Source organism: Acomys minous (genome assembly GCF_964271855.1).
Source record: "Acomys minous genome assembly, chromosome: 10".
Taxonomy (NCBI): domain Eukaryota; kingdom Metazoa; phylum Chordata; class Mammalia; order Rodentia; family Muridae; genus Acomys; species Acomys minous.
Window position 1 is genome coordinate 42467923 of NC_140491.1, and position 12116 is coordinate 42480038.

General features: G+C 41.7%; 1 protein-coding gene across 4 annotated transcripts; it reads left to right on the forward strand.

Annotated features, from left to right (window-relative positions):
• Positions 1-5825, forward strand: FIGNL1 (fidgetin like 1). Of its 4 annotated transcripts, none has more exons than XM_084799735.1 (2): positions 1-352; positions 3567-5825. In XM_084799735.1, the coding sequence occupies exon 2, from the start codon at positions 3576-3578 to the stop codon at positions 5589-5591; it is 2016 nt and encodes a 671-aa protein (XP_084655861.1). In that variant the 5' UTR covers positions 1-352; positions 3567-3575; the 3' UTR covers positions 5592-5825. The 4 variants fall into 4 exon arrangements, with proteins under 4 accessions (XP_084655861.1, XP_084655859.1, XP_084655860.1 ...); XM_084799733.1 differs by lacking the exon at positions 1-352 and adding an exon at positions 584-673; XM_084799734.1 differs by lacking the exon at positions 1-352 and adding an exon at positions 782-1003.
• The last annotated feature ends 6291 nt before the right edge of the window (positions 5826-12116 follow it).

Genomic DNA, 12116 nt, shown 5'->3' on the forward strand with positions numbered 1-12116 from the left:
TCTTATTGGACCCTCGCCAGCTACAGCTTTAGTAATCTCGGTTTTACGTCTATCTAATGCTGGCTGTGGCCCTTACCAAATCTTCCCTGAACTTCGAGACTTATTCTTATTTGATGTCTGGTGACGAACTGGTTAGGGCTCAAGGAGTGGCGACCAAAAGGCGCCTCCTCTCCGCCCGTCCCGGGTCGTTTCCGCCCTCCCAGGGGAGTCCTGCTCTCAGCAATCCCGCGCCTTTTCTTTTTTCTCTTTTCTCTCTCTCTCTCTCACTGCCTCTGTCTATTCCTATTTTGCCTAGCTCGGCAAAAAGAACAAATTAAGCCTGAAGCGGACCAGAAGCCACTGGAGTGCTTAGGTAAAACCGTCGCCACAGCGCGGGATGGGCCTCCCTCACACTACGCGGGCGGGAAGCCCGAATTCCCGCGTCGGGGCCTAGGCGGCGACCCCCAAACCTTCCGAGCCCCCGCCCTCCTCCATCCCCCCCTCCTCCATCCCCCCCCCTCCGACCCCGCCCCCCGCCATGCTGCCTGCCGCGCGCGCTCCTCGGGCCACCCCCCCTCACCCATACACGCATGCGCGGCGCGGGCCGAGTACGTCATGCCGCGCACGTCACGCCGCGCAGGCGCACTCCGAAGGGCGCGCTTTTCGGTGGCTGCAGGCCCGACAGGGAGCGCAGGTGGGCGCCGGCAGGGCGGCTGGTCTCCGCTAGGGCTGCGGGCTGAGGCTGCGGTCGCCACGCTGGCTTTGTTTTGTTTTGTATTTTTGGGGGGGTTGATTTTCAACTCGGGTTGTCGGACAGGGTGGTCCTGGGAAGCCCGGGGCGAGGCAGTCGCTCTGTGCGGCGGCGGCGGCGGCTGAGAGACGCGGGCCGTTGGGCGTGACGGTTTGGGGTCAGCTCGGTCGCCTCTACCTCACGCTAGGACCCTAGGGAAGACTGGAGCTGGTGTGCCACCTAAATGTAGTCATTCTGAGCACCGTGCTTTCGGCCACGGCAGTGCTAACACAGGTGGAATTCTCTAATCTGAAAATCCGAAATGCCCCAACATGTGAGGTCCAACAGAAATCACAAGGGGAGATTTCCTCATCATGAACCTTTATAAAAAAAATTTTTTTTTCATTCCTGTTCAGAAAATATAAAGTTAACCTTCTGGTTATGTGTCTAAGATATATATATATATATATATATATAGATATAGATATATAGATAGATATATAGATAGATATATATATATATAGCATATGTGAGTCGTGTTTGGAATGGAGACCTCTCCCTGATACGTGTTAATAAGCAGGAAATCGGACACACTTGTGACCCCAAGCATTTGGGATAGGATACTTTTCACTTGTGATTAAGTAGCTGGTTCTGGGCCATGCACAGTCATTATTGGCCTGAGGGAACCTTCTGAAGGGAAGAAATAATACCTTTTCTGATGCTTTCAATTATTACAAAAACCTGTCAGCTAAATAATGTTACGCGCGCGTGTGTGCGCACGCAGCTGAAAACTGACATAGCATAAGAGATATACTCAAAGTTACTGCTCAGAGAGTATATCATTCACCCGGAATTCGTGGCCTGGCAAATGGCTTAGTGGGCAAAAGCTGTTGGGCCTGAAGACCGGTGGTCTAGGATTCCTGGGAACTGGTGTGGTGAAAAGAGAAAATCCAGTTCCTGCAAATTGCCCTTAGACCTAAACCCACAACCCTCCCAGTGGATGCATTGATTAAAACAAAACTTTTATATCCAGTATCTGAAGGAGGAGGGCCTTACGGCTTCAGACCCTGTGCTCTTACATGCCTATGCTACTTTGCCACTAGTAAATTCCTGTCCTATAAAGGTCGAAAGTGATGTCTGATATGTAGTAGGCACTCCACTTTTAATCATTATTTTAATGGATACCATAGTCCAGGTATTGAAGAAAATCTAAATGCAATGAAAAGTAGTTTTTGCTTGCAGAAAGCCAACTGTCTAGTTTGGATGACAAGTAACATTATTAATCAGAAGATTAACAAAGAAGATTGAAATGTAACTGATGCCTGTACTCATTAACCATAATATAGATTCTTATCAAGACCACAAAGGTTGAAATGACTTGGCAGACAAGTCAGTACCTGTATCATTGAACAGTGGTGACAAAGTTTTTGGTTGTCTGTATTTGTAGCTGTAGGATATGACTGAGTAGAAAGGAAGTAAAACTTGGGAGATGAATAAAAAGCTGGTGGTGAAAGGGGACAAATTTTTTGAGCATGACTAGAATTGGTGACTTTAGTCGATAGACTGAAATGAAGCTGTAAAGATACTGTGAACGTTTGTGGTTGATATTTTTCAAGTCACTTTCGGTTTTTTATTTCTGGTGTTGTACAATGGAGACTAAAATAGGGTTAAAGCAGATGAAAGCAGAGCTACTTGTCTCAGAACTGTTGATCTAGTTTCAATTTAAGTTACAGTTTCAGTAGATGTTAGGTTTCCTATTATTAGAAGAAGCAAAGGCTTTTGAACACCCTACCTGTAATGTGGTAAGTTCTTTGCACAGCATTGTCGGAGATAAAAAGTTAGTTTAAGCCTGGTGGTGGTGGTTATATCCCTTTAGTTCCAGCACTCTGGAGGCAGAGACAGGTGACTCTGGTTTACAGATTGAGTTCAGGATAGCCAGGGCTTGAGGATGTAAACGGGCTTATGAGACTATCTTGAGAAAAATCTGAAGTAAAAGTCTTTTACTAGTAGACTACTTGTAAATGAAGGACCCATCTTTCATAGGATTTCATTGGCTGCTGAGATTTTTTTTCCCCTGTTGGAAGCAGCAGCCTATAAATATCTGTTGAGTCCATTTCGTCTCTGGTGTAGGTTAAGTCTGAAGTTTCTTTGTTGATTTTGTTTGGATGACCTATCTCATAAAAGTGGGGTATTGAACCACTGGTTATTTTTAAATTTGTGCATATTCTTGTATGTGTGCACATGAGTGTTATAGAGGCCACTTGTTGATATTGAATGTCTTCTGTCACTCATCACAAATCCTGTCTTTAAGTTGATTACAAAAGCTTTTGGGAGAGTCTCATGTATCCCAGATTGGCTTTAAACTTAACATATAGTTGAGAGTGATGTCCTTGGACTTCTCCTGCTGGATCCACCGCCCAAGTGCTAGGATTATAGGCATGCATAGTTAGACCTAGTGTGTGTGCTGGGGATCAAACACAAGGAATCAGGCATGGTAAGAAGCACTCCACCAACTACGTCATATTTCCCAAGCCCTTTCCTTGTTACTGTTAAATCCTTTGTTTAACCCCATGCGTAGTTCCTCTGTAGGAAAATTACCTTATAGCTAAAACATTTTACCATCAAAGAAATCATTATTTGGTGGTCCTTAAGCTTGAGAACTGCATCAGTATATCTTTGTGTCATGAGTACTTGAAATATATGATAAATTGGATGTTTCTTTTATAAATCTGGTTTTACAAACGAACTGTATAAATCTAATATATATATATATATAATATATAAATTTTTTTAAGTAGAGAGTTTTATACTTTTGTTTTCTTCATACTGATTTGTCTTTATTTTTGTCATGTTCTAGAACTTTGACATGGAGTCTTCCAGCTCTAGGTCTGTGCATGTGGATGAATGGCAGAAGAATTACTTTATAGTTACATCTAGCACATGTACACCAATACAGAAGGCAGATGCATACCGTGCACTAATACTCCGTATTCAACATGCACATGCCAACTCTGAGATCTCTCAGGTCTGTGCTACCAAGCTGTTCAAAAGGTATACAGAAAAATATTCTGCAATTATTGATTCTGACAATGTTGAAACTGGTTTGAATAACTATGCAGCAAGCATTCTTGCTTTGGCAGGATCCCAGCAGGCTGACAGTGATAAGTGGCAATCTGGATTGTCAATAAATAATGTTTTCAAAATGAGTAATGTGCAGAAGATGATGCAAGCTGGCAAGAAACTGAAAGAATCTCTGTTGGAACCTGCTGATGCATCAGTAGTCTTTGGTAAAGAACACACTATCTTTGAGCTTAGTGCTTGTAGAGATTCTAGAGCACGTGACCAGTCCAGTTCAGTTTGTGACACAGACAAGCCCCAAGCCATCCCAGGGAGCAGTCGGGGACATTCCTTGTTTCAAAGTGCTCTGGTACGCACTACCGCTAAGACTTGCCCCACCTCCTCAACACCTTTAGGTGAGTCACCCAATGCAACATTTCACACTACACCGTTATTTGGAAATACCAAAAGGGAAAGTCACAGCTCTCCTAAAACCAACTCAGGACTAAATATGTTCCAATCTAATCTGTCTTGTTTTCCTTCTGGCTGTGAAAATCCACGAGAAAAGAAAGCTTTTTATGACCCTGGCACCATTGACATGCTGTCCAATCTAACACCAAATAAGATTTTTAGTAAAACAGAAGGCAGTGGCCAAAGGGAAGATGATAGCCTGCCTACCTTTAAAACTGCAAAAGAACACTTATGGGCAGAGCAAAAAAAAAAGTGCCACCGATCCCAGCATACATCCAGATCTTCTTCTGGTGTTGTGAAAAAGTCTCTGGGAGCTGGGAGATCGAGGGGGATATTTGGAAAGTTTGTTCCTCCTGTATCTAATAAGCAAGATGAAAATGAGCAGAGTAGAAAGATGAAGCACAAGTCTTCTAGGGCAGAGTCTCCAGAGCCAGAACAGCCCATTGATGACCGTCTGAAGAACGTGGAGCCAAGGATGGTCGAACTTATTATGAATGAAATTATGGACCATGGGCCGCCAGTAAGTTGGGAAGATATTGCTGGAGTAGAATTTGCCAAAACCACAATAAAGGAAATTGTTGTGTGGCCCATGCTGAGGCCAGATATCTTTACTGGATTACGAGGGCCCCCTAAAGGGATTCTGCTCTTTGGGCCTCCAGGGACTGGTAAGACTCTGATTGGCAAGTGCATTGCTAGTCAGTCTAGAGCAACATTCTTCAGCATCTCTGCTTCGTCTTTGACTTCTAAGTGGGTAGGTGAGGGGGAGAAAATGGTCCGTGCATTGTTTGCTGTTGCAAGGTGTCATCAGCCAGCTGTGATATTTATTGATGAAATTGATTCTTTATTGTCTCAACGAGGAGATAATGAACATGAATCTTCAAGAAGGATAAAAACGGAATTTTTAGTTCAGTTAGACGGAGCAACCACATCTTCTGAAGATCGTATTCTCATGGTGGGAGCCACAAATCGGCCCCAAGAGATTGATGAGGCTGCCCGGAGAAGATTGGTGAAAAGGCTTTATATTCCCCTTCCAGAAGCTTCAGCCAGGAAACAGATAGTAGTTAATCTCATGTCTAAGGAGGAGTGCTGCCTCAGTGATGAAGAAATTGAACTGGTGGTGCAGCAGTCTGATGGGTTTTCTGGAGCAGATATGACACAGCTTTGCAGAGAGGCCTCTCTTGGTCCTATCCGCAGTTTGCACACTGCTGACATTGCTACCATAAGCCCAGATCAGGTTCGACCAATAGCTTATATCGATTTTGAAAACGCTTTTAGAACTGTGCGACCCAGTGTGTCTCAGAAAGATTTAGAGCTTTATGAAAACTGGAATGAAACATTTGGTTGTGGAAAGTGAACACAGCAATTGAGGAGCTGTCATCTAGTAGCCTTTTGCATAGGAAGCTTGAGGTGTGCTCTGAACTCTGTGCCTCTCATAAGAATGATAACAGCTAGACTACTTATTTGATATATTAGTATGTTGTGTTTGCCTTGAAGTTATTGTGTGATGTATAAGCTCACTTCATTTAAACAGAATGGCATTTTGTTTCTAAGTGAATTGATATTAGAATGTTAGTGCGGTAATAGTAAACATCGCTGTAGTATGGCTTACATTTGAAACAGCTTTCTTGGCTTAGAATGAGTTAAGATTTTACCAAAGGCTAGACTGAATGCAACAGGAACTAAACCACATTAACCTGTGCTGGCTTGTAACTTGTGGGTTTTTTTTCCTATTCACGTTAATTGATAAAAACATGTTTAGAAGTAGCAAGGTGGCAGGGCGTGGTGGCGCACCCCTTTAATCCCAGCACTTGGGAGGCAGAGGCAGGAGGATCTCTATGAGTTTGAGGCCAGCGTGGTCTTCAAAGCGAGTTCAGGACAGTCCAGGCTACACAGAGAAACCCTGTCTACAAAAAACAAAAAAAGAAATAGCAAGGTGTAATCTGGTATCAGGAATGTAGCCTGCCCCAACAAAAGATGCTAAGTGTGGTTTGTCTCAAAGGATCTGCAATGTTTTCCATTAATATTTTATCTGATAATACTCCAAAGCCTATTATTTCACCCTCTTTCAAAATTTCAAAGTTTTTAAATTGTATAATTTTGTTTTGTGAAACATGTTCACTGTAGAAACTTAAGACAGAAGCAAAGAGAATAAAAATGATTGTTAGTTTATTACATTGATGGGGATACTTTATTTTGCTATAATTATTTTGTTTTATACAGTGCTGTGTTTTTACTGTTTATTTCCTTTTGTAGTCTGCTTTGTTTTTCCCTTCCAACTGGTACGCAGCCATGTTGGCATGAAACAATCTCTCTGTCTCAGTCTCCCAACTATAGCAATTACAGGCCTGTGCCACCATGCCCCGTTAGCCAGTTCCTTTTCTTAAAGTATATCATGATTTTGCATGCTATCATAAATCAGTAATCTTCCTTTACACACTGGTGTTTGGGAATCCATGGAATAGGTGGGCTATAATTAATTAACAAAAGAGTTGATATTTTCTTTTGTGAACACAGCAACTTGGAATTTGAAACTTGATTTCAGCAGGTACCAAGCACACAATATGGTACACATGTATACATGCAGGCAAAAAAAAAAAAAAAAATCAGTAAATTTTATTTATACATAAAATCCAAAGTTTTTTTTAAAGTTTGTGCTTTGATATAGAATATATTGTTAATTTTCATCTACCTTTTACTTATACATTATTGCTTTAAAAACTTTTGAATTTTTAATTTTCCCCTGCTACTGTTTTCTTTTTTCTTTCTTTCTTTCTTCTTTTTTTTGTTTGTTTGCTTGTTTGTTTTTCAAGACAAGGTTTCTCTGTGTAGTCTTGGCTGTCCTGGACTCACTTTGTGGATCAGGCTGGCCTTGAACTCACAGAGATCCACCTGCCTCTGCCTCCCGAGTGCTGGGATTACAGGCAGGCATGCGCCAACACCGCCCGGCTGTACTTAAGCTACTGTTTTCACTTCTTCCTCTTCTTCCTCCTCCTCCTTCTCTTCTTGCTCATCCTCTTTCTTCTTTTTTTGCTTTTTCGAGACAGGGTTTCTCTGTGTACCCTGACTATCCTGGAATTCACCCTGTAGATCAGGCTGGTCTTGAACTGAGACATCTGCCTGTCTCTGTCACCAAGTGCTAGGACTAAAAGCATGTGCCACCACCACCTGTCTGATACCATTTAACTTTGTAACTTAGTCTTAATTTTATCATTATTTTTTAATTTCCTCCTTCCCCATCAACAACACCTCTCAGTATTGACAAGGATTTTTTGTTTTTATATTTATTTATTTAATGATATGAATGCTTTATCTGCATGTATACATGCATGCTGGAAGAGGGTATCTGATCACATTATAGATGGTTGTGAGCCACCATGTGGCTGCTGAGAATTGAACTCAAAACCTCTCGAAGAGCACGTAGTGTTCTTAATCGCTGAGCCATCTCTTTAGCTCCGCAATACTAATTTTTAACTCCCTTTAGTCACCAACTGGAAGGCATTTCCCTCTGTGGAGCTTAGTTTAGTTTGTGTCTGTGAGAGATATTCAAAGATGACAAAGTATCTTCAACAACTGGTATGAGGAAAACTGATATGTACATATAGAGAATGCATTTCTCTCTGCACAAAACTCTAAATTGATCAAGGATAATGTCAGATGTGATATCCCAAAAGTACTATAAAAAAATAGGCATATACTTCAAATTATAAGCATGGGCAAGGACTTTCTGAATGAGAGTTCCAGTAGCACAGGAAATAAGACTAACAATTGATTCATGGGATTGAATAAAACAAAAGGCTCTATACAGGAGAGAAAATTGTGGATTGGCAGCCCACAAAATGGAAAGATGACTAAATCCATTGTAGTACTGGAAAAGGGAAGAAAGATTAGTCGTTCCAAATAGCACATCTTAGGTGTTTCTGTATTGGATTGTTGGTGTTCCCAGGCTATGCTTGTAGCTGCCCATGGAAAGGCCATTGAAATTGGTCTTCGCAGGGCCCAATCCTCAACGTTTGCTCAGGCAGCAGAACAAGCTGTGGGCCAGCAGCAGTCTTTCCTGAAGGAATTGCAGAGACTGGTCCTGCAGAGTTTTATGTTCCACTAGGACCCACTAGGAGCTCCCCACATCAGAGTGATTTAGAGCAGTCTGGCTTTTGTGAGCCTTGTGAGCTGAAAAGTGAGTTATTTGATGAAGCAGTGAGTTTCAGGGTACTTACGAGTTCTGTTTTACCTTGTAACGTGTCTATTCAATTTGCAAAGCCATACTCTGTACAGTCTATGAAGGAAATTCTTTTCTCCACATCCCTCTCACTAGTATACATGGGCAAGCATTTGTGTCCACAGAGGAGATCGTGTTCACCCTACAGTTAACATCCCTTCACTCCACTGAGCAAATGAAAGACACTGTAAGGAGGCTTTCACTACTTCATTTTAAAATATAGATTGGTTTATGTTCCCTATAAGAAAACCCTTCAATTGTTTCCTGTTGAAATGAAAATAAACCTCCAGTTCCTTCCTAGTAGGGAACATTTTATTCTTTCCTATTCTGCTCCATCCCTTTAGCCAGATGTGAGGTCACAGGCCTTTCATCCTCACATTACCTGGAGGCAAAGGTAAGCAGATCTCTATGCTACCCTGATATACATAGAGAGTTCCTGGCCGGCCAGAGTTAAATAGAGTGTCTCAAAAAAGTAAAGATTCCAATGTAGGAAGAACAGTGGACAGAATTCTGAAAATGTACCAAGATCCTGACCCCTAATCCAACACTGATCTAGGTGCTGCTGGAAAGGGGCTTTGTAGATACAGTTAGAAAAATCCTGAAGTAAGTAGTTATATAAACCAAGTCTAATTGCGTGGATTCTTAAAGCAGATGATGTTTCCCAGGTTGTGAAAAAAGGTGGTCAGACTCTAAGCTCATGCTCACCCCATGGTATAAAGCCGAATTTGAGAGAGGCTTCTCAGAGCCCACCGCAGCTCCTACACTCAAAGAAAAAAGAAAGAGCTCAGGTCCATAATATGATGCATAGGGCAGTTCTTCCAGCAACTTAAAGGAGCCTGCAAGCTAGCCACCCCAGTGACTAGACTGGTTTACAACAGAGAAAGCAAAGGGCTAGCTACCAGACTTATGCTTTACCAAATTGAGATAACATTGTATCATCCAGTATACTAAACTTGAAGTAGTTTGTTAGAGCACTATAGTGGTTTGAATGAAAATGCCCTCATAGGGTAAGATGTTCAAACTTGTGGTCCCTGGTTGGTACAGTTTGGGGAGGCTGAGGAGCTACTGCCTTGTTGCAGGTATGTCGTCAATGAACATGGGGTTTTATATTGTATCCGTTTCTCTGGTTTGTGCGCGCAATTTTTAGATGTGAACTCTCAGCTTACTACATTATAATCTTCCTTGCTTCCACTCTGTCAACATGAACTCTTATTCCTTTGGAACCATAACCCAAAATAATCTTTCTTTAAAAAAATGTTATTATGTGAACATTGATGTTTTGACTTTATATGTGTCTGTATGAGGGTGTCAGATCCCCTGGAACAGGAGCTACAGACAGTTGTGAGCTGCCACGTGGGTGCTGGGACTTGAGCCTGGGTCTTCTGGAAGAGCAGTCAGTGCTTTTAACCACTGAGCCATTTCTCCAGCCCCCAATAAATTCTTTAGTTGCCTTAGTTATCCTTTTTTATCACAGAAACAAAACCTAATTCTTGCAACTGGAAAAATTACAGCAAACACCAACTCTGAGGACAGTAGAATCAGTGGAGGGACAGATAATGTTTATAAAATTTTTTGTTTGTGCCTGTTGTGAATGACTGCTTTGAGTCCTGCCAAAAATGATCATTCTTCCCACGAACTCTGTTAGATCATGGAAACTGCCTTTGTAGTTACCACTTTACCAACCTTTCATTTCGTGAGTGATTTAGGGCCATTGAGTAGACGTATGTCTAACATACACAGTAAGAAATACATATGTAATTAAAAACTTTCTAGGAGCCACATGAAAAAGTAAAAAGGTAAAGTTAATATGTCAAGAATTTCAACAGGTAGTGAATATAAAAACTATGTATGTGATACTAGATCTTCTAATACTGAGTTTTAAAAGCACAATGTATGTTTACATCTCCAGAACATCCTTGTCCTAAATTAGCCTGTTTCAAGCATCCTTTTGTCTTCATATTGGCCAGGGCTGGCCAAAAACTTAACAACAGGAGCTGGAGAGGTGGCTCAGTGGGTAAAGGCACTGTTTGGTACTTCAGAGGGTTCAGATCCCTAGCACCTCCATGGCAGCTACTAACCATCTGTAATCTCCAATTTCAGGGAATCCCTGGCCTCTGACGGTATTAGGCAAGCAAGTGGTGCACAGGCATGCATGAAGGCAAAAACACCCATAGACATCAAAAACAAAAAAAAGCGGTATGTGTAATGATGTAAGGTGGTTTCTTTTTGGTTCATTTACATGAGGCAGACTTTTTTAGGAAGAGTTAGAAGGACATAGGTCAACAAAGAAAGTGAGATAGATGGTCACTGCTTATTCCCAGAGGGCATTGTGAGGAAAAATGGTTAGAAGGCATTAGCTGGTGGCAGGGATCAAAAAATAGGAGCAGCAGGGGGAAAAGGAGAATCCAGAGGTTCTATAAACATATCCAACCCAGCTGGGTGTGGTGCACAGCAGGCAGGTAGACATCTCAGTGAGTTTGAGGCCAGCACTCTTTACTTTTTAATTTTTTAAAAATGTAGCCCTCTTTTTTCTTTCTTACTTTTTTTTTTTTTTTTAAGATTTATTATGTACACAATGTTTTGTCTTCATGTACATCTGCATGCCAGAAGAGGGCACCAGATCTCACCGTTGTAGATACTTGTGAGCCACCATGTAGTTGCTGGAAATTGAACTCAGGACCTTTGGAAGATCAATCAGTACTCTTAACCTCTGAGCCATCTTTCCAGCCCCTAAGGTGGGGCTCTTAACACAAGGGAAACCCTGTCTCAAAACAAAACAAAAAACCAAACAAAATAAAAACTAAACCAACCAATCAAAAACCCCCAACCCATCCAACCCAGAGTCAGTTTACTGAACTTACAGTCTTACAGCCCCACTCTTCTAGAAGGGAAAAGCTTTGGCTTTCTCCGTCCAGTGTTCAGTCTCCTGTTTGTACCAGACATTCATTTATTCAGTTGTTTGTTCATTCCAGAATGTGAGCTTGGGAATTCCTAGGGGATCTCTGTCACCCTACCACTTACATTCAACCAGAAAATAATTCGTAGACCTTTGAACTGCAAGTTCGGATATTGCTGTCTAGAACTGAGCTTCATGGGAACAGGCTGGCTTCTGCTGAGCAGCCTCAGGTAAGAAGGCTCCTCCTCCTGGCATTTCTATAGAGTTGGGCACTGACATTTAAAACTCAGCCACCAATATTAAGCACTGTGCTGCAGCCTGGGTGCATTTTATTCTAGACTAAGATCATGAGGCAGCAGTGAGGGTCCCTCTTAGAAAACATGTCACATTACATATAGAAAGGGCTGAAAACACTGACCAAAATAGATATGAGTCTTTAAAAAAAAAAACAGGTAAAAAGTCTTCATGTTTTGCACACATATAATATTGTATTTCACAGTAAACCTCAGAATCAGAATCCATAGCAGAAAGTCATTCATCTAACTCCAAATTGAGCAAAGCAATCACAACCGCTTTAAAAAGTAGCTGTGAGGCAAATATGGATTTCATCTGCATTTAAAGAAATTGGATGTTTAGAAATTCATTTTACAAAGGAATCTTTGAGCAAGTAACATATATGCATAACATTACATCTGTGACTACAGAAGTGGATAAATTCTATTTCAGCCAAGCTTAGGTACAGATCTCTGTGAGCTCCCATGCCTGTA